Source organism: Primulina eburnea, chromosome 6, assembly GCF_022965805.1.
Source record: "Primulina eburnea isolate SZY01 chromosome 6, ASM2296580v1, whole genome shotgun sequence".
NCBI lineage: Eukaryota > Viridiplantae > Streptophyta > Magnoliopsida > Lamiales > Gesneriaceae > Primulina > Primulina eburnea.
Window position 1 is genome coordinate 39,147,847 of NC_133106.1, and position 21,970 is coordinate 39,169,816.

At 35.3% G+C, this 21,970-nt stretch overlaps 4 protein-coding genes across 6 annotated transcripts; 2 read left to right on the forward strand and 2 right to left on the reverse strand.

Moving 5' to 3' along the window:
• Nucleotides 1-1,236: 1,236 nt before the first annotated feature.
• LOC140835242 (uncharacterized) lies at nt 1,237-5,064 on the reverse strand. 2 transcript variants are annotated; one of them, XM_073200724.1, is made up of 2 exons: nt 4,946-5,064; nt 1,237-4,445 (listed from the first exon to the last, which is right to left on the reverse strand). In XM_073200724.1, exon 2 carries the CDS (start codon nt 4,398-4,400, stop codon nt 2,010-2,012), a length of 2,391 nt encoding a protein of 796 aa, XP_073056825.1. In that variant the 5' UTR covers nt 4,401-4,445; nt 4,946-5,064; the 3' UTR covers nt 1,237-2,009. The 2 variants fall into 2 exon arrangements, with proteins under 2 accessions (XP_073056825.1, XP_073056826.1); XM_073200725.1 differs by having other exon boundaries at nt 1,237-4,455; nt 4,946-5,040.
• A 4,477-nt stretch (nt 5,065-9,541) lies between these two features.
• Nucleotides 9,542-10,486, forward strand: LOC140835563 (AP2/ERF and B3 domain-containing transcription factor At1g51120-like). Its single transcript, XM_073201045.1, has one exon. The coding sequence runs from the start codon at nt 9,542-9,544 to the stop codon at nt 10,484-10,486; it is 945 nt and encodes a 314-aa protein (XP_073057146.1).
• Nucleotides 10,487-11,440: 954 nt separating this feature from the next.
• Nucleotides 11,441-16,464, reverse strand: LOC140835244 (uncharacterized). Of its 2 annotated transcripts, none has more exons than XM_073200727.1 (13): nt 16,238-16,464; nt 15,724-15,797; nt 15,527-15,604; nt 14,829-14,904; nt 14,180-14,244; nt 13,057-13,158; nt 12,767-12,856; nt 12,606-12,680; nt 12,478-12,510; nt 12,313-12,393; nt 12,181-12,231; nt 11,942-12,055; nt 11,441-11,878 (listed from the first exon to the last, which is right to left on the reverse strand). In XM_073200727.1, the coding sequence occupies exons 1-13, from the start codon at nt 16,278-16,280 to the stop codon at nt 11,696-11,698; spliced, it is 1,065 nt and encodes a 354-aa protein (XP_073056828.1). In that variant the 5' UTR covers nt 16,281-16,464; the 3' UTR covers nt 11,441-11,695. The 2 variants fall into 2 exon arrangements, with proteins under 2 accessions (XP_073056828.1, XP_073056827.1); XM_073200726.1 differs by having other exon boundaries at nt 12,160-12,231.
• Nucleotides 16,465-20,515: 4,051 nt separating this feature from the next.
• Nucleotides 20,516-21,500, forward strand: LOC140833642 (heavy metal-associated isoprenylated plant protein 8-like). Its single transcript, XM_073197971.1, has 4 exons — nt 20,516-20,685; nt 20,762-20,931; nt 21,028-21,115; nt 21,211-21,500. The coding sequence occupies exons 1-4, from the start codon at nt 20,556-20,558 to the stop codon at nt 21,462-21,464; spliced, it is 642 nt and encodes a 213-aa protein (XP_073054072.1). The 5' UTR covers nt 20,516-20,555; the 3' UTR covers nt 21,465-21,500.
• Nucleotides 21,501-21,970: the final 470 nt, after the last annotated feature.

The following is a 21,970-nucleotide window of genomic DNA, read 5'->3' on the forward strand; positions in this document are numbered from 1 at the left end:
ACGGCGGGAGGTAGAAAAGGACAGAGGAGCATTTTTGTTTTTAGTTATGGGAACCAGTGGAACTCCTTTTTTTCTTAAAATTTTCATATTTTTTACCCAGAAAAGTTAATTAACAATGAATTCGTGTTACGAAATTAATTTTTCATTTCTATATTTTCGATACAAATCGATTATTTTTACTTATGTAATGATAAGTATTTTTCTGACAAGTGATGTATCACATATATACCCAAAAATAAGAAAAGAAAGGGAATCATGAAGCCCATTTGTAAGTGTTAAGTTCGATCATAAAAATGAGCAGATGAGAGGATGATCGTTTAGCTGGTAGGAAAGCATTGTTGCCAGGTCGATTGCTTTGGATGAGTAATTATATCTTGATATAATCTAAATTGAGTAAGAACTTGAGAGGTGAGTTAAGAAGCTAAGAAAAACAAGGCCACCGCGGATGTGTGTAGTTAGCCTGCTAGTCGTTGATGATCAAGTCACGCCTTAGTTGAAATATCCTTGGGCATTGCTCTGCTGAAATCGATCTTTGAGGTCCTCCCAAATAGTAAAGGTCGAGTCTGCAAATATGATGCTAGTGGATATTTCTTTCAAAACAGAATTAAGAACCCATGAAGATCACAAGAGGCGATACCATGAGGCTTCAGAATTGATCCATCTACAAACCACAATTTATTCTTCATAGAGAGAGTTATAATCATAGCCCGATACCAAGAGGCGAAGTTATCTCCGGCCAATAATTGAGAAACGAGGACAAGTCCTAGACCATCGGACTGATGCAGATAGTATGGAGTCATAGAATCATTAGCAGTAGTAGTTGGTGCCATTGCCGTAAGGAGATGGATAATTACTTAATGACATCAGATTCTAGCTTTTAATTGCGACTAAGTCCTATTTCGGCTCAGCATTCAGAACTAACCAAAGAAAGAAAATATATATGTTAATGGCACTATACCCTACAGATGTCTCGCTGTGTTGCCTGATCAAATTGCATTAAAATGGGTTTCTATTAACATATCATCGGACAAGTAGTCACGACTTACAACTTTGTTAAAAAACGGAGGACAACGTATGGTACAGTTACATAAGTCTGTTTAGAGTCATTTTACCTCGAACAAAGTTGGCAAATTGGACAAGTATCTACCCTTATAATTGCTAAACATACATTGGCCGTTTATTCAATTGTTCATTGTATTCCAAACTATATCTGTTATGATAATGGAATATTTATGATGTATCAATTTTGAATATTTCGCACATGTATAATCCATGTTAAATTTCACCTACGAAATGCGGCAAATTCCCTGGCCCATCGTCTTCCTGCCCAAACCACGAACCAAGCTCGGCCCCATAGCTCTAACAGCCAGAAGATAAAACTTCGATCTCTTGTATGAATCGAAAAAGTAAAAGAAAATAAAAATAAACAATAAGTTCAATTCAGACATACAGATGACACTCGAACTGAGAATCAACACAGTTCAGTGCTCCAAGGAGATTACACAAACTAACCATAAATCAACCCTGCTGCTGTGGAAATTAAAGACCTACAGACCTGTTGACAGGTGAAAAACATAGATACTCATATTTGAAGTTGTGGCCTTGTGAGTTGGTTTTGTTACAGATTAATCTGCTCGACTATTGTGGCAAGAGCGTATCTTGTTGTGCCCTGAAGCGTTCATCCATGAAGTGAAAATCCAACCTTTCACACATATGCCTAGCTCTTACCCTAAAAAAAATCTGCGTACAAACATCCTCGTAGTTTTCTACATTAATCTTGAGGCAACTTCAAACAATTCCAAGAAAATGGCAAATGCACTACTTCAACAACATTTGAAGTTCAAGAATACCATTTCAACTATTTCTCTGCATAGATTTTATATTCTAAACCATGTCCATATGTCGGTTAACTGGGTATTCTCAATGCATCCATCTATGAATAAGTTTGTCCTTGTGAGCTTCTGACCTCCAAAGAGTTATCCATGTGTCCATTTTCATGCTGATTTAGTTCACCCTTCATTCTCCGAGAGAAGTTCAGTTCCCTTAATTTGAGAAACTCCTCCATCCACCATATTGGTGTCAGAATTTCCATCACAATCAACTTCCTTCACAGACTCACTGTCCTTGTCAGTCTCCAGAAAGTTGATTCCTTCTATTTCTGACAATGCTTGAAGAATTTCTAACGGAATAGATGCAGGATCTAGCTCACGACAACCCTTCAGAATCTTTGTTCCTTCTTTACCTGTGATCAAGTTGGACGGCACTTGATGAGAAAACCGAGACATTTCTTCCATTGGGATTCTACGTATTTTATCTGGATTAAAATGCTGATGGAAAACGGCTTTAAATCCAAAGACTTTAACTAAGGGAACAACAATAACACCATATTCGTCAACATAGTCTTCAAGTACTTCCACCATGTCGTATTTGTGTATTACTTCATCTTCAGTGAGCTCATTCCAATCAGAGGACCAATTCCTGTACAAAGCCCAAACGTCACCTCTCTGAGGATATATTTGAACGGTCTCTGGAGTGCATTTTACAAATCGTATGTTGTGTGAGAAACAGTCCAAAGAGGTACAGATGTCATGTCTGCCAGTTCTAAATTCCCCACATGTTCTAGAAAAGCCATTGATAAACCAATTTACATGCCCCAGTCCATTGTTGGTCATAGAATTTAGCCAACTCAGCCTCATCTTGAATGGATTCAGAGATATCACACTGTGAATCATGGTATAATGCCTCGGCATTCCATCATCATCATCATACACGGCCCATACTTGGTTGTCTCTGAAACATTGCACTGTTCTGTCTTTGTCAAAATCATGAAAATCGGGGTCAGGAACACTAACCAACATTTGCTCGACCTGTTCCCCAGAAGGACCTGAATTACTATAACGTAGTTTATTTAGAGGGACTCGACTGTTAGTTTCGACTGACTTACATGACTTAGCAACATGCGTACAACTACCATTGTTTGTGTTTGCCGTGCCATTTCCTTTGGTACTTTCATGAACCTCCTCAGCAACTGGATTCATCATGTTATCTGGCATGTGTTCGTTTAGTTTCTTAAGTATTTCCTCACGACCCTTCTCCATTAGTAAATGATTGCTTGTGTGTTTCTTCAAGGTCCCCTGTTTGACAACAGAGACATCTGTGACCCGAATGGTTCCAGTTTCACAGATCCCATGTTTTGTACTCTCCATGTTATTACCAAAGCTGTCAACACCTTTTCTCCTCTTCACAGCAACAGAACGGCCAGAGATATCAGCACCCACTGGTCTTTTGGATGCAAGATTCTTTCCTCGCAATGTCTCCCCTCTTCTTGTGGCAGCCTGTGTTTTCTGCCTTTCCTTCTTAACTTTCTCATAAGCCTGCTTAACCATATTTGCTGCTTGAAAAGCAGTAGCAGAACCTGTTGACTCAGAGAAAGGAGCCCATTGGAAGTTACAATGATCAGATTCATTATTGCGACAGAACCCTGGAGTTCCTGTATCAGTAGCGATTGAGTTTTTTCGCAGGGCACTACTTCCCTGATAGCTTGAATTTTTCCATACCCTAGAATTGGCAGACTGAGACGACGATCTCTTGGAGCCACGGCTAGATGGAGGCTCGATTTCAATGGCGAAGTAGGCCTCATGGCAATTGGGGCAAAGAAGATGGTGTTTGAGATACACTCTGAGATATTCATATTGCATCCTACAACGATCACAGACCGTCCAAAACGTGTGACGCTCCTTGAGAGATGGGGGAGGATCAGAAGAGAGGTTCCTCTTGATAGCATTATTTCCCTTTGTAACCCCATCCCTGCTATGAAAAGTATCCTTCGGAATCCCCCCATTCCTGTTACCAGAATTATCCTTAGGAATCTGATTCATCTTATTAGAATTGCAATTTGGATCCCTTGGCGGGGAAGCTACAGTTTTTGCAAATTTGTAGAACCCATTTTGCATTGGCGTTAAAGGATCTACTTTCATAGACTGGTTTATTTGCTGGAATGCCACACCATACCTCCTATCGTATGCTATTCTCTTGGACTTATCTGAAAGTAAATTCCAGGCTTGCGAGACAAGTTGAAACGCCCCTTCAGCCCCAATGAATCTGTTTTTGTCAGGATGAAGGAGGAGAGCAAGTTTCCTATACTGTTTTCTTATGGTATCGTCATCAGCGAAAGGATTCACACCGAGCACACCATACCAGTCACATTCTTCTTGTATTTTCTTCTCTTCAGCACAAAGATAGATCTCAAGAGTCATCAACATTTGGGAAATGCCGTCTAGTTCAGGATATAAACTCCTAGCCTTCAGAGCAAATTTTTTTGCCCCCTTAATGTCCTTTGCTGCAAACTTCCTCTCAGCGATTTCTTTCGCTCTCGCAGCTTCATCTCTGTTGCACTCCATCGCCACTTGGATTCTCTCTACCAACGTCCCCCTTGTATCATCACACTAAACAGCACTTAAAACAAACATCCTCAGAATTCCAAAAAAGAAAAAAAAAAAAGAAGGAAGAAGAAAACAGCTCCTACATTCTAGCTTCAAATAGAACACATGAGAATGTAAATTACTCAAGTCAGAGAACAAATAAAAACAGCAAAGTAATGCAAGGTCAGCGCTTTTCATTAAGTCGTCAAATAATTCCAAGACATAACAAAATCAACATCTCAAAATTACTTGTGAAAAGAGAGAGAAAAAAATGGCATTTAAAATCCAAATAACCACATGCCTTTCCTTATCGTTAACTTGCCATTGCAAACTAGGGAATGAAAAAAGAAATTAAGCTAATTACAAGCACCAAAAGCTGAAGAACTGGAACGTAACTCTCAAACAACATAAATAAATTAACAGCTTAGGAAATCACATTCCAATCCCGAAAAAGAAACCCTTAATCAGGTTATCGGTCATCATCGAAACACAGACAATGAATCGCGTGATAGATAGATGGATACCCATGGAGTTGGAGCACAGAGCTGAGCTTCATCGGTGCACGAGAATTTGATTATTGCGAATTCGCCTCAGATTGGATTTTATTTTAGGGCATAAATCCCCCCCTAATTAAACATGTGGGACCCACACGAAAATACGACTCGCTGCTTGCTGCGATTATTATCGTATTTACGTTTACAATTAAAACTACTTTTGAATAGTAAGTATTGTTAACAGTTGGCCAACTAATTTTATTTTTTTTTTTTTACAACTCACGCAGGGGAGGGGGATAATTAACATGAATAATTAATTATTCGCAATATTAATTTTTTGAGATATAAATTAAGACAAAAACTTGTGTGAGACGGTCTCACGCATCGTATTTGTGAGACAGATCTATTATTTGGGTCATCCATGAAAAAGTATTATTTTTTTATGCCAAGAGTATTACTTTTAATTGTAAATATGTGTAGGGTTGACTCGTCTCACATATTAAGATCCGTGAGACGATCTCACATAAGACCACTCATAAATTAAATTGACTTATCTCATGTCGTAACTAAACATGACTTGACTTTTTATTTATTTTATATATTTTATAATCTCCTATTAAATATGTTTTAGTTCAATTGATCGAGCAAAACTTGCACTGTAAAACTCTTGGTCAAAATTAATAATATTCAAGCTCGAAATAATAGCAAGTGCACGATGTCAAGTTATAATATAATGTACTAGATTACGAGTATCGTTCCACTGAAGACTGTATTTGGCAATTATTATTTTCAATTATTAAATGAGATATAATATCTAGAATGATTAATTAAAATTCAATAATAAATGAATTTGTTGGGAATATCGGTTCACCTACCCTTCGTTATTTACTTAATTCGTTCAGTAGTGATTTACGCTTCCGACAAGATTTCCTAATTAATTGAACACGACATCTCGAGCTATGCCAAACCAATTCTACACAGTGAAGTAATTAAATTTCTTTAATTAGTTATCAAAGGTGAATCACATGCCTATATATGAAATCTCTTAGATTTCGACTCTTAGGACTATAACTATCAACATGTATCCAATTCCATATTTCTGTGTAAATTGTAGATCCACATACTATGCTACTCGTTCCTGTCCCAAGCTATTCTCTCGAACTCACTCGAGATATGAAATGATTATTAAAGTTAGCTACGCTTTAATAACATAATGAAAAACAGTAGCACACTCAAGAACAAATCGATAATCGAAACATAAATTACTTAAATCAACGTTCGGGGTAGAACCCTCTTAATCCCAACAAATACGAAAGTTTAGCTACTAAAATTCATAGCAAAACAATGTTTAAACAATAAATTCTAAATTAAAAATACTAGATTTGACGAAAAACGTGAAAAACGGTGCTTGGAATCTCGATAATCTTCAACTCCCAAACTTTGCTCCAGCTTTTCTCCCTTTTTCTCTACTCCTTGGCTCAGAATAATGTCTGAACCATCCAAATCGTACAAAATTCCCTTTCCATATCATCCCCTATTCAGAAATAAGGGAAGAAATCGGCTAAGAATATTTCCAAAAATTCAACTGCACTCGGGAGGACATAAGTTTCCGCCCGGGCGGATGTCTTGCGCAAATCCTCTATTATTTTTTCATTGACGCACCTGGGCGGACATCTTGCACAAATAATCTTTTTTTTCATACCTTGCAGGCGCCTGAGCGGATAAGGCGCACATAATTATCCGCCCGGGCGGATAGCTTTCGCACTTCGACCACTTTTCTTCAGTTAATTCACGAATTGCCTGGATTTTCAACCACGAACCCTATGAGCAACCAGAAAACATAATATATGCCAAAATTTCATAAAATGCATGCAATCTAAACGATATGTGCAATATAAATGAAAAACACGTAAAATCCACCTATATCATCAATCTTCTATTAATGTCAAACAAGTTTTTATAACAATTCAAGTCACTTTTGCTCGATCGAGTAAAGAAGATCATAATCAAAGAGTAGCTGAACAAGTTACTTAGATTAACCAACAAACTGATGCCTACCGAGCACATTTAGATAATACCTTCTGAAAGTAATACAATTCACGTGGATCCAGACATTGAACCACAAATGTAATTTCTTATACAAAGGTAAATAAGAAGAAACCAGCGACAAGAAAAGGTGTTGACATATCCTACTCTATCCAAACCAGGTAATTCCTAGGAGGCCTGTTTCAGCACATTCACTTCAATTCCTCCTAGGGAGGACTGGACAATAATACCTCTGTTGAGTTTCCAAGTAAGGGTTGCTACAATCATGGCAGAGAGATCGAAGGCCGTGCATGTGTAATCTCTCTATGAGTATTAATTAATATGTCCATCAATTTGAGAAGCAGACGTAGTTACCTCTACCCTAATTGCTTCTTGTTCGGATTCATCAGTGAGATTTTCTTGTTCCAACTGTCAATTCCCAAGATAGTACAACCTAATTATTTGGCTAGCTAGGCTGCATCCCGATCAGATATCAAGCTAGAGCATGTCATGAATGCCATAGCAGCTCTAGCCAAGAAATTTGATAGCTAGCATCTTCTCAAGTGTAGGTAGGTAAAATAAAACTATATATATATGCATTACACAGGGGTATTCATTTCAAAGAAAAAGAGTGCACAGAATCCAGTCACGTGTATATACCTGAAAATCATGTTGAACACAAACCTTGAATATAAGATTATAATGGTAGGAAAAAAAATTAAAAGATCGTTCAAACGTACGCTTCTATTCCAAATTAAATACTCATGAAGACCAATCACATGTGTTTGTAATATACACATAAAATGTCATATCCAAAAATAAATTAATATTTTAATTTTTTATAATTTTTTAAAAAATAAATATTATAAATGACGAATAATAAATTTATTGAAATGTGAATGCTGATGGTGGAAACAAGTTCGAGCTGGTCAACCAACGGCTGCGTGCGTGTGTATAAGATTTCACCAAATAACTAATTAAAACGGATGAAAGCATAAATTGTTGATCTAATGTATATTAATTTGATTGATGTATATATGATTAATATATGTTTTCCAATTGTTTATTAACACTTTTTAAATTTTTTTGATTGGATTGAATATTGGTTGTATGAATTTTAATATTAATATCAAACAATAAAAATAATATTAAATTATAAATATGACGAAAATATATTTAGCAACCGATATTACTAATTTTGATCTCAAATTAGAGACCAAAATTACCGTCGATCTCTAATTCGGTTACAAATATCCGTGTTTTTGTAGTGTGCATATATGCGTGCGAAACAAATTACAAATCTTTGTGTATTTTACTAGTATATACATATCAAATCAAACTAATTCTGCTTCTTTTATGATTATTCCTTAACTTAAAAACATAATATTATAATGTATTCATATGCAGTCTCGTTATTTTTTCCAATATAAAAAATTAGATTTTCAAGAAATTAAATATAATTCCTTTTCAAAATGTATTCGATCGAATTGGTCGTTTTTCACGTAGTAAAAAACTACAATTAGTAAAAAACTATAATTATTTTTTCCATCGGAAAAACTTACTTCAAAGAAATAAGAACTAGGATTTTTTAGAATACAATTCTTTTTTCCCACTTCTTTTTTTTTTACCTGCTACCACACGGATATGGGACCTATTTATAGTTAAGGGGGAAAAGTATATGCAAAAATGAACTTGTATCACATTAATATTGTAAAATTGGTGGTAATTAAGATCAAAAGATTTTCATATATATATGTTCCCACGAGTAATGATGATAATGATGAAAGTTGAGACAACATCAACCAATCATATGCCTAATCCTCCAAAAAAGGTGGATGTTGAGATATCGGTAAGTTTTAAGGCCAAAATACACTTGTCTAAAACAGTTGAGATATCATTACCCCTTCCATAATGTCTTAATTAAGACAATTTCAGAGGTTTTAGGTTTAAACTTGTGTATCAAGAATGGCAATGGCAAGTTTTGCCAAGCTATTTTAAACAGGTTTCCTTGTAAAAGGAAACAACCCTTTTCATACAACACATTTTCCTCCAAAAATCTCTCTTGGAAATATGATTTCTGCCCTTCCTTAAAGATAATTTTTTCTCTTGTATAATCATGCATGATACGTCCTTCAGTTTCTACCTTTGTTTATGCTCATTACAGCCTCTCATAATCTGGTATGATTCAAACAATTTATCTCCTTTTCATGATCATGATAATTTTGACGGCTAAATACATATATGTTCTATCCTTGCTCTTTTTTTCCAGCAGTTCATGGAAGATAGGCTAGCTGTAACTTTTTGGCTCAGAACTTATCTTTTTGTCATATCAACAATTAAATCTTGATTAGAGGCATTATTTTACTATGGATGATTGCGACTTTCTTTCAATTTAGTTTTCTTTCTTGAAACAATATATTCACACGTTGATCATTGTTTAGCATATCACCAGTGTCTTATACTACATTTAATATAAACCATTGAAGTTCTCGTCCTTAAGAATGCTTTTTGTAAGTTGTTATTCGAGATTATTTGTTCCATGTCATGATTCTGTTTAAACAAATTATATGCCGCCATTGATTTTTATGTTATTAGATTATAATGGAAGAAGAGACGTTGAACATGCTTCCACGAGAAAACTTGCACAAGAATGAAGAATCTTCAGATTCTAATTGTAGCATCTACATGTCTCATCCATGTAAGCGCTCTCGATTCGAAAGATTCAAGGGTGTTGTGCCACAGCAAAATGGACACTGGGGAGCCCAAATATACGCAAATCATCACCGAATATGGCTCGGTACGTTTAAATCCGAGATAGATGCTGCTATGGCCTATGACACTGCAGCAATCAAACTTAGGAGCGGGGATTCTCACAGAAATTTCCCATGGACTGGATTAAGTGTTCAAGAACCAAAGTTCCAAAGCCTTTTTACCACGGATGCAGTTTTTAACATGATAAGGGATGGATCATATCCATCAAAATTTGCTGAATTTCTAAGGAATCAAAAGGGTGAATTAGAATTAGGCCTTAATTTATCGTCTGTCCATGGAGATGGACAATTTTCATGCACCCTGCTTTTTGAGAAGGAATTAACACCAAGTGATGTTGGCAAGCTCAATAGGCTTGTTATCCCTAAAAGGTACGCGGTGAAGCATTTTCCTAATGTCCCCGATCTTAGTGAAGCTAGTTTGGATTCTGAAAGAGTTGATGAAGTTCAGCTTGAGTTTTATGATAGGCAAATGAGATTGTGGAAATTTCGGTACTGTTATTGGAAAAGTAGCCAGAGTTTTGTCTTCACAAGAGGTTGGAACAGGTTCGTTAAGGAGAAGTGCCTGACAGCAAACGACACGATTTCTTTTTACATGTATGAGAGCTGTGGTGGACGAAATTTTGGGCGGTCTTTTTTAGTGATTGACAAAGCAAACAAGGGGAGTTCAAGAATTGAAGACACGACCAAAGAAAAGACATTTCATGGAATGGCGACGGCTTCTACTCCTCGAAGAAACATAGAAGGTATTAGGCTTTTTGGGGTTCAAATTGATTAAGTCAGAGGCCTACGGTTTCGAAAATTCTTGTTTTCATGGATCTTATATATGTTTGTGTAATCTTCTTCATGTTACGTTGTTTATGGCTGATTCCGAGTTGCAGTATTCATAAAAGTTGTCAACCAATCAGTACAGCAAAACTTAAAAGAGCTAATTCAAGTCAGACTTGTGTGTGGATATGCTCCAGATCATTAGTATTCAAGCATTTGTATTGACTGTATTTTTCCGCACTTGACACCATAGCATTAATACATAGAATCGACTCTCGTAAACTCAACATAAATATATAATTAATGCTCTTCTTTTCACGGTTCCTCGGCTGGAAACTCGACATATACATAGAATTGACTAGGTAATAATAATAAAAAGTCATTGCATTCACATATTTAAACCATTTTCAAATTCAAACAATGAATGTCATAAAATATTTGAACACAATATATAATTTGGAAATTGTTTTACAGAAATAATTGTCCCGATATATCCGGACAAATGACAATTATATTTAAGCAGGTCTATACGGACGAGTTTTAGTTTCGAAATGTCCAAGGTTAAATTAATTTTACTTTAAAGTATATTTTCTAATATCCACATTCATCGTTTATTTGAATTCAATTACAAAAATTTCGGGAAATATATATTATGCAGACATGCAAGCGGTGCTGTTTTTTTTTTTTTTTACCTATTATTAAAGGCCACATGATGCAATAATAATTCATCATGACTTGTATCAGATAAAACAACCTATCAACTTATATCCTAATTAAAAAAAAAAAAAGAAAAGAGATACCTCACATTCATGAGAAAAAATCTTAAAGAATGAGACGAACCCTACAGATTTAAGAATACATTGACTCATTCTAACCCTACAGATTTAAGAATACATTGACTGGGGCCACTGAAATTATACTTCGTATTCCATAGTATAGATATATATTATAATAATATTATGTATAGAAATTTTTTCTTTTATTTGATATATTCCTTTCTAAATTTCAAGCAGAACCTGACACACATCCCAAATAGCAATTTGTAAAGCAGCAATATGTTCTACAAAATTTAGCAACCATAAATTGCAGACGCTGCCTGCATAAGAGGTACACCGCGACAGGCTCGTCGAGCACCGACGTTCAAAACTCTTCCTTTTCTTAGCACAGAAATATAGATTTTTCTTTTCAGGTTCCAGTAAACACAGCCTGCAAGGTTCTGCTACTTAAAAGACTGCATTGCACTGCGGCTTCTTGTAAGAAAATAAGCACTTATGCCAGAAAATTTTCGCTCCAACACACCAAAATTTGAGCTATCGCTGTTTGTTACTTCAGATGTATGATCATTTGTAGACTCAGGGGTGCTTAGACTTGACACTCCAATTCCTTCGGATATTCCATGAATCTTCAGTAGAAAAATGAAAAATAAGTCCTGATGCAGAGCTTTGCAAAGAAAAATAAGAACTACCTTCAGGCCTGATGCAGAGCTTTGCAAAGAATCGGAAGACGCAAATATATCCTGCTTATTTTGAGACTCGTCGGAAGTCGAAGGTGATGGAGAATTGGAGGGTAAAGACACGGCCTGTGAACAGTGAAAAGTGAACAAGCAGATGATGACAAATAATAAGACCGTGATCAAATTAAACACAATAATTTGAACTTCCACGGATATGTACACCACCATGCCTTGAGGAGATAAGATCCTACCCTGGAGGGAGATACTTGTGGCAATTCGAGTGCAGGCCTGGATGCAGATCCCTAGGAAGCATAGGAACAAAAACGCCATCAACAATAATAGTGATACAACAAAAATGCAAAAACACGAGTTTAAGGTCGTGCCTTGATTTGCTCCACAGTTTTTGTATTTTCAAGATTCCTGACAAAGGCGACCAGCTTCCCCACACCAAAGTTCGTTTCATTCTATATTCATAACATTAGACACCACTATCAACAGGAGGACCAAAAATTCAGTAGCATAGCATCAGAGGCTAAAGTAAATGGTACCTGTCTCCCTTCTATCCTACTGATTTTAGTCTCCTGAGAGAAAATAAATGAACTGGGGATTCAGTCCCAATATATGGAATTAGTGTGAAAGCATAATAGGAGTGACACAAGTGGGAGATATTAATAACCAGAGATCGGACTGCATGATGAACAGAATTGACATCGGAACCTATTAGTTTCACGTCACCCCGTAGCTCAGAAACCTGCATCAATTGCTCTAACTTGATAGGATGCATGCAAAAAAATAGGCATAAACTAAAACAGTTGATCAATTATATAGTTGCCTAACCTCTTCTTTTGTTGCCACTATATTATCAGTACACTCGTCAACTTTACCGTCTACACGGTCAATTCTTGATGATAAATGCTTCCTAGTGGCCTGGGAAGGCAAAAAAAGGGTCAGAAAACTAGATTTTCAAGAACTCAATGGAGAAGAGAAGACCACAAACTTTTCAATGAACTGAAAACACCTATATTCATGAGAAAATTTTATGTTAGAGAAATTCAACTGCGCAAGTTCAGATAATCAAACACCATAACTGCATTATAAACGAAAATGAACTTAGTCTACAAACTTACCGACACTGAGGAGTAAACATTTTCTAGTTGCTTAGCCACAGAACTACATGCATCATTTAAGCCTCGTCTCGTTGCAAACATCATATCAGATAATCTCCAGCCCTAAAAGTTCGTGAAAGTCCAAATAGTATTGAATCCAAAAAGGAAATTAGAAGAAATCATAAACATATGAGAAACCTGAAACACACAAGGACGTTTTGATTTCACAAAGTACAGTGCATGAACAGTAACTGGATTATAATCAATGGGTGTCCAGTTCTCACCAACAACAAAAGGTTACTCAACTACACAATTTCGTGATACTAAATTCAATAGATAACAAATGTGAACATCATGAAGAATCTCGAACAAGACTCCCTTCTCTCAAACATTTCTCAACACATGAAAACATGCAGTCTAGTTAGCTCAAAACAGGACCATGCCCAACATATTTTCTCTGTCTACTTTATGCTTTCACTATCCAACAGCCGGCAACCGCCTAACAAGAGGAAAATCTCTAAGTTCAGAACAGTAACTTGCAAGCAATACAAAAAATTTGCTCATACGCAGGACAAAGATACATCATACTCATGCCAGTAAAGCAGAAGGTTTTATGCTTTATTTTTTAAAACGCGGGATCTAAAATGCTATCAACTTTATATAGGATGTTTTTAGTTTTTATTATTTTTTACAAGGAATGTTGATGCAATTAGCCCCACAAAGCTATGTTCTTTGTCATTTCCAATAATTGCAAGTTGCAACTAAAGATAGCACAAATTATTATATCGATATCAAGTCTTACTATGCCTGTTCAATGATAGTATTTCAACACATGCAATGAAAGTGTGTGACTAAGAAAAACCATCAATATGTCTAGTCCTGTATTATATCGGGTATCAAGTTTTATGAAGCATGTTCAATGATAATATTTCAACACATGCAATGAAAGCATAACTGAGAAAAACAGTCATTATGTCCAGCCTTGTGATAAAGGACTCTATACAATAGCAAAAAGAAATTAATTGAGCCTAATACCAGAAAGACATATAAAGTTCATTTTAAAGCAAAGGTGAAACAATAAAGCATTGATGAAATGATATAGAAATTTAACAGTTGGACCAAATCATAAAAAAAGGTAAATTACTTTCCACCATATGTAGCCATATCCAACAACCACGACGATGACGATGACACCATATTTCCCAGATCCTGTAAACAGTAGGAAATAATGAGGTCCATCAGCTGTCATAACTAATTGTTACCCAGAAGAAAATAAACACAACACAGAAAACATCAACAGTCGTCAAAATTAATTCATGGATAATAGAGAAGTCCATGGTTTTCTATTGCTTATAGCTCTTTATATCACTACAATATAAAACAAAACCATAAAATTAGACTGGATTCAATTAATAATTAAAATAGCTCTAGATCTAGGAACAAAATGTTACATTAAAGCATAAAAATGTATAAGAGGCATCAATCATCATTATGTTGCAAGTAGTCAACTGCGCTAGGGAGGAGGGTGTTGTGATGAAAGCAATGCCAAAAGTCACAATTGATTAGGTACCAGAGAGAGAGAGAGAGAGACTTGTGATTTTGAATGCTTCAGCATGCATAATATGTTAAATCATTAAATGAATGTATCACTTTGCAGGTATTTCGATCCTCATTTCACTGTCACAATAGGCCCACATCAATTTCCAGAGCAGAACAAGCATTGAACTTAAAAAATGGAGCTAATTAAATATCATTTGCTATTGTGTCTTATGTAAAAAAACATCAAGATCAACCTGATCGATCTCCAGTTACGATAGTAACAGATCTAGTTGATGCCAAGAGTTGCAGCTCTTGTCTCAGGCTATTAACCTGTAAAGATTTGAAACACCAATCCGTTTGTGGAACAAGAACATTCAATATATGTAAGGTAAATTTAAGTGGAAGCAGGCCAAAATGTAATAGCTACAAGCCATGTAGGTATAAAAATACATTCACATGTGTATCTTCAGCCGTAAACAAATTCATTAGCTAGACTATAAACAGGCTTCAGCCGTAAACAACTTCACTAGCTAGACAACAAAGTACAAACAGGCCAGATCTGTAAGTGAACCAACTTTGTGGATTTTTATCTTTTATCGAATATTTATGCTAAGGAATATCCCTCCAAAGAGAACTTTGACTAAGATAACAAGAACACTGAAGAAAACAGGGAAACGGGTATAATTCACAGTAGGCTCATAGGTAATAAAAATAACAAAGCGCTGCTCTGATACCCCTGCTATTTAAAAGAGAGACAACGTGTCTTAAATACATCCACCAAACCACCTCATCAAAAACAAATGATACAAACGAAAATGCTCAATCAATCAGAAGGGCTTTAACAGAACAGAGTAAACATATATGGAATGTCTCCGAGAAGAGTGTGTGATATCTATCTATTCAATAAAAGAACCAAACCGTGTGTTCATCGGGGGAAAAACACAGTTCAGACCTGTTGCAGCAAAGAATCATTTTTTGGCTTAGAGCTTGAAGTGGTTGAATCTTCTTGCTTAAGTTGCTTTAAAACAATCTGATAGGCAACGAAAACAAGATTTAAGCAAATATTTGAGAAATTATCAACCAATTGATTTTTTAATATGTGAATTCCATAACAAGACAAGATATTCAAACCGCAAAGAACGGAATCACCTTAAAAGCCCCGGAGAAAAAATCTGATACACCAGGTAACCGCCCTTCTTTAGCAAGAACAGAGCCGACCAGGCCTGCAAAAAAATGGCAAGGCTTTTAATTTCTTGACAAAAAATTAATGAAGATCGTGTTCCAAGTTCAACAGAACTACAATATGCATAAACTCATGTCTATTACCATGGTATGCAACAGGAATTCACATCATTGAGAACAAATAAGTCCAAATTAAAGGTAACTTCCTTTCATGGCCGGAATTTCCCCCTGAAATGATCACAATCCGTCCCAATTCTCACTATTACGACAAGATAATTAACTACTTTTTCAGCGATACCCAATAGAATGAGTGAAAACAACCAAAACTCCAACAAACACACACTAAATGCTACAGAGGAGCGAATACAGATACAGGCCAGCGTTTATCGCAAAACCCAATAATCATCGGAACAGAAAGAAACAAAGTTCAGAAAGAATAAATTAATCACCAACAAGTGAATTAAATGAAGGCTAGCTGAACCTGCACCAACGAGGAGTGTGAGCTTTCCAAGAGGAAGGGCCATCACCACTACAACCGAAATCTACTACTTATCGAAGAAGACAATCATCAAAGAAATTAGACATTATTCGATTGTTTTTTCAATAGAGTGAAAGACGGAGCAGAGATCGACGAGGGTGTATTTAGCAGGGGGTTTGCTGGTTGTAAATTACGGATGTGCCCGCTGTTTTTAAATTACGGATGTGCCCTTGATTGCTTATTGGCCAAGTTAGTTAACAGGGGATTTTAAGGTTTACCATTTTATTATTATTAATATATTTTATGACCACAACCTGCCTCTGATGTTATATCAAGACACGTTCTAAAGAATTCAGAATTATAGATTTAGATACGCTTCTCCTTAAGTTTTCAGTCAAATTCTCAATGATTTGATATTATAGATTCTGTGATTTATAGATTTTCCCCAACAAGTGGTATAAAAATCACTCATGCTTGAACCATTGAGATTTTTTTAAAGTTTTAGATACTATTTAGTTTCAGATCTGGAAAAGAAAATTTTGTTAATTTTTTTTTTGATTTGCCTTCAGATCTTTTAAATATTTTGGTTGAAAACAAATCTTTTAAAGTTTCAGTTTTTGTAAAGACATTTTGGTTAAAATTTTAATAATTCCGTATAAGACTTCGATTTTCCGTCCAGTTTTTCTTCAACAAAAAGTGAAATATATATTAGAGAAAAGTCGAAAATGTGGGTTAAACTTTTTTTGCCAAAATCGACATAGCGTGCGTCCAACAATGTCCAAATAGACGTAGATGCGCATAAGCACCATTTCGAGGTGTCCTCGCGTGCCAAGGAATGTCCAGGTAGTCGCAGGCACGTGATTTTGGGGCACTTCGGCGCGACCAGGATGTTTTGGGCAGTAGCTGGGGCGCAATTTTTGGGCGTCCCATCGTGCACCGTATGTAATTTTCAGATTTTTTTTGTTACGATTCAGGTTTTATTTGGTTTAAGGTTAAATATTCAATCATTCAAATAATGATGATGTTACATGTATTTTAAAATATATTGATCGAAATAAAATGTCGTCAAAGTGACATATTTTATTGAAATCAATTTTTTTTAAATGAAAAAGGATATTGATATATGTGATTTATATGAATATTGATCGGCCAAAGGAAGGTTAATATTTAACATAATTACATATGCACTTGTGGTGGTAAACATGTGATAGTTGTTCGGTTTTTCATATGAATAATAAATCGGCTCAAAGGAAGACTGTTGTTTGACATGATAGTTACTATCAGTGTTAGATTATTGTGCCCGAATATCACTTACAAGTTAATATTTTGTCCAAAAATAAAACATTAATGGAGCGCTCGGTATCATGTTTATAGGGTTTACATTATTTGAATTTATTGATTGTTTTATTTGGATATTTGGTTAAGCATGTATATTTGATTTTTGTTCTCTATTCAGATTTGATTCCAGCAAATATTCATTCCAACAATAATTATATTCATATGTTAAATTACTCGAATTTTAAATCATAACAAGAGAATTTATTGATAATTTTCGGAGTCATGAATTTAATTTGGACCTTAAAGATAAGGGTTGACTCTCATCCCACCATTACATATAAGAGTACTTATGATGAAAAGATAGAGTTTGAAAGGTGGGAGAGATCAAATAGCATGTGCCAAATTCCAATGAGGTACAGGGGTAAGGACAACATCAGAGAGTGCATTACGAAAATGTCTCATCTTGCTTCAAAATTGAAATCACTGAAGCTTGACATCTCCGAGGACTTGATGGTGCATTTGGTTTTGATATCTCTTCTTCTATAGTTCAATAAATTTAAGGTGAGCCGTAACTGTCAGAAAGAAACTTGATCTCTGAATTAGCTCATCTCGCACTGTGTCCCTAACATAGCCACTCACATATCCACACTAACATGAATATGTTATATATGTTTATGTATCCATTGAGGTTTTTTGTGAGCAAAATATATTTCTTTTTTCTCTTGGATTACTTGCTCCTTTGTTCATCATAGCCTATATTCATTTTTTGCCTTCAGTTTTGATATATACATATATGTATATATGTTGGTTCCTGTCGAGGCCGATCACTTGACAATTTGGATTTCCTATAAAGCATCAGTTTGTTGCTGGTAAGTTACTATTCCTACAGAACTTTACATTTTTCATCAAGTGACACGTGTGTTCCATTGCCAATTAATTGTGGGAAATGTTTTGTCTAAAGCCCATCAATTTTTATAGATATATCTACAGCACTTTCATCATATTAGGACTTGTGTAATCAGCATATCTCCTGATATGTACTCCTTTGTTGCTTCATCAACAATTTAGTCACTGAATGGACTGGTGGGCTTTACATTTCACCAAAAATGCTGGAAGCAGACCTGGAGGCCTTATTGCTGGCGCTTGGGCTGCAATGATGCCTCTTGGGCTAGAAGGCGAGCCATTTTTTTAGATCATTGCTATTCAAACTCTCAAAGCAAATGTGTGTTATTTATACCGATTTGCAGATAAAACAAACAGGTTATCTGGAGAATACAAGAAAGATTATGGAAACGTCAAAGAAAATCGAGAGAGGTTATTATATATATTATATCATCACAACTTTGAATATCTTGATGATCATAGTGGGTCCATATGTAGTATTATTTCTTTAATTGCAGAATCAGTGAAATTCATGGTTTGATTGTCGTTGGAAAGCCAATTGTGGCTTTTGGATCAGACATTTTGGACATCTTCGAAGTTGATATTATGTCTTCAAAAGGTTGAAGTTAATGATATTATGTCTTCAAAAGGCTGACACTTAAATGCATTGCAAATCAAGACATAACAGGTAACTGGTAAAACAAATACCCGAGAAATACATGGCATGTGATCAGAATAAGTGCCAAGTTATGATTTTTAATGTTTAGATGTGTCTTGATTCTAATGATTGGTTTCATTATTCCTTGTTGACCATTTTTGAAAACCTCTTCTCAGCATTCATATTTGCGTGACTCTTCAACAATCTACATGTCGTGGAAGAGTTTGCTGAAGGATCTGAGAGATTGTGTGCAAATAGTAAGTGCGGTCACCTTTGTTCTCCACTGCTAGGTCTGACTGTAGACATAGAGATGATCCCATGGTTATAGTTGGGGCAAAACTTGCATTTCTTTAATAAAATATGATGCATATATAATTTTTATTTTACTTTATCTTTTGTGCGTTTCAAGGGGTGACCCATCCCCCTCTTGCTCCCACTTTTACATCCACACAAACAGTAGTCTGATCATGTGCTAATTGACACGATAGAGCTATGGTTAAAAATTTGTTGGTGGATTTTATTTCCAATCTTTTTCATGCTTTGTCTAATTCTCAAAACCCGTTCTATATATATAGATATAGATGATGTCATTCACATTCTTCTTAATATCATCTAGCACACTATTAGTACAAAATGGATAGCATAAACTTTTTTCCTTATTTTTTTTTTGTTTATATAAAAGAAGAGAATAAGGATATTATAACTAAACAAGTAAATCATAATCTTTTCGACATATCACGTTACTGTTAGAAAAATAACTAAACAGGTAGAAAATCTCCCTCGTTGATTCACAAAAACATTTTATTTGCTCATTAATTTCACTTCACAAATTCAAGATACACAAAATCTCCTCTGCTTTTGGAAAACCACGATGAATTCTTAATTAGTATCAATGTGAATTTGCATTTCTTGCTTATTTATCGTCTCATGCCAATGTTCTTACAACATGTTAATTGTTTTTACAATTGAATTCTCTGTCTCGTTAGATTTACAGATTGCCCAACAGCTGTTTTTAGAAACCTAATGGTGAATTAAACTGAAGATCCGCGCGATTTATTTCTATTACTACATCTTAATTACTTACTGTCTTGGGTGCAATGCAGCTATAAATTTGAACTCACCTCATGCTACTTTTTATCTTTACCACCAATTGTACATACACACACTTGAAAATGAAATTTTAAAACCCAAACTGCAGATTTTCATTGCGTAAACAATTATAAACACTCCATTTAGTGACAGAAAGGTAACTCTTTCCCTCCCACATGCTGTAACTTACTATATATGTAGCTGTAGCTCTAGCATAATTTTTACTAGGACATCAACCAAAGATGTTTTGAAGACAACTTATGGCAAGTGCTCGAATGTTCTAATTCTTCAGTACGATTTTTTTCTTGATTTGGTGCATTGATTTATGTATATATGATTCGTTGCATTTTTATCTTCTTCTTTTTTTTGGGAATTGTGCGGGAACATAGGAGCAGGAACAGCAGCAATATATTCATGGAACAGAACCATGCATGCCAAGATGAGGAAAATAAAAATAATCCTAAAGGGATTATTATATTGGGTGTTTATATCCACTGCGAAGGCTGTGGAAATAAAGTGCTGAGATCACTTCGTGGATATGAAGGTTTGTTTAAAGAAATCACACCTCAATTTAGTATTTTGCAACATTCGAGTTTGGATGAGATATGATTTTTAATTAGGTGTTGAGGAGATTGATATTGATGCAAAGAATAATAAGGTAATTGTCAAGGGAAAAAAGGCTGATCCAATAAAAGTTGCAGAGAGGTTAAGAAAGAAAAGTGGGAAGCATGTGGAATTGATTTCTCCTCAGCCCAAGAAGGAAGAGAAGAAAGAGGAGAAGAAACCCGAGGTGACACAGACACATACACATATGCATTCAATTATATTAATTTAAAAATTGTTTAATTATAACTGATTAGAAGTTTGGTGGGTATAATACGTACAGCCAAAAGTGATAGAGGTTGTGTTGAAGATTTATCTACATTGTGAGGGTTGTGCAAAAGAGGTGAAGCATTGCATCCACAAGATGGAAGGTGTGTATCTAACTATATATATAACACACACACACAAAAGAATGCAAGATGGATCATGATATTATATACACATGATATATTGATCGATGATGAAGGGGTGCGAAGTGTTGATCCGATCATGGAGAAAAATGTGGTGATAGTGAAGGGAACCATGGATCCACAAAATCTGGTGGAGTTCATCAACAAGAGAGGAGGGAGGCATGTTGAGATTGTGAAGCAAAGCAGCAATCAGAGCGAGTCGACGACTAATGATGAATGCCACGACCATCATGATCATTATCCTCAACAATTGCTACATGCTCCTCAGTTATTCAGTGACGAGAATCCTAATTCTTGCGCACTTTTGTGAATATGTATATAACAATGCATCCAATTTACAGAAATAATTAAGTCTGCATTAATTTAGAATTAACATATTTTGATTACAGTTTTATTGTTTAAAATGAAATAAATGATCAAATCCATGTTTTACTTATTTGCACATGTTGACTGATGTTGATTTGAGATGCTCCTCTTATTAGAGGATTCACTATCATGGAAAAGAGCTAGCTTGTTGAAAATCTTTCTGCACTTGGCTTTTTCTAGCCTCATTTTTTAGCCAAGACAGGAATGTTCAGTTTGATATTTTCCGAGGACTTTGGCACTGAAGGAATGGGAGGGTAATTTTCGTTGTACAATTGAGATTAAACTACTTTATTTTTTTTTATTTTATTGTGTTTGGAACTTTAGGTTATATTTGAGGAGATTGATTTAAAATCGATAAATTTCGATTATAATTTTATTGTCATGAAATAATATCAAATCTTAAATTCATATATTATTAATTTACACAATAGAATGAATTTCAAATATCTC

Coding starts and splice junctions, on each gene's coding strand:
- LOC140833642 (XM_073197971.1), top strand. CDS start 20,556: ATGGAACAGAACCATGCATGCCAAGATGAGGAAAATAAAAATAATCCT. Junction 20,686..20,761: donor ATCACTTCGTGGATATGAAG/GTTTGTTTAAAG, acceptor ATTTTTAATTAG/GTGTTGAGGAGATTGATATT. Junction 21,116..21,210: donor TTGCATCCACAAGATGGAAG/GTGTGTATCTAA, acceptor TCGATGATGAAG/GGGTGCGAAGTGTTGATCCG.
- LOC140835242 (XM_073200724.1), bottom strand. CDS start 4,400: ATGGAGTGCAACAGAGATGAAGCTGCGAGAGCGAAAGAAATCGCTGAG.
- LOC140835244 (XM_073200726.1), bottom strand. CDS start 16,280: ATGGCCCTTCCTCTTGGAAAGCTCACACTCCTCGTTGGTGCAG. Junction 14,245..14,828: donor CGTAACTGGAGATCGATCAG/GTTGATCTTGAT, acceptor TACTGTTTACAG/GATCTGGGAAATATGGTGTC. Junction 13,159..14,179: donor ATGGCTACATATGGTGGAAA/GTAATTTACCTT, acceptor ACGAACTTTTAG/GGCTGGAGATTATCTGATAT.
- LOC140835563 (XM_073201045.1), top strand. CDS start 9,542: ATGGAAGAAGAGACGTTGAACATGCTTCCACGAGAAAACTTGCACAAG.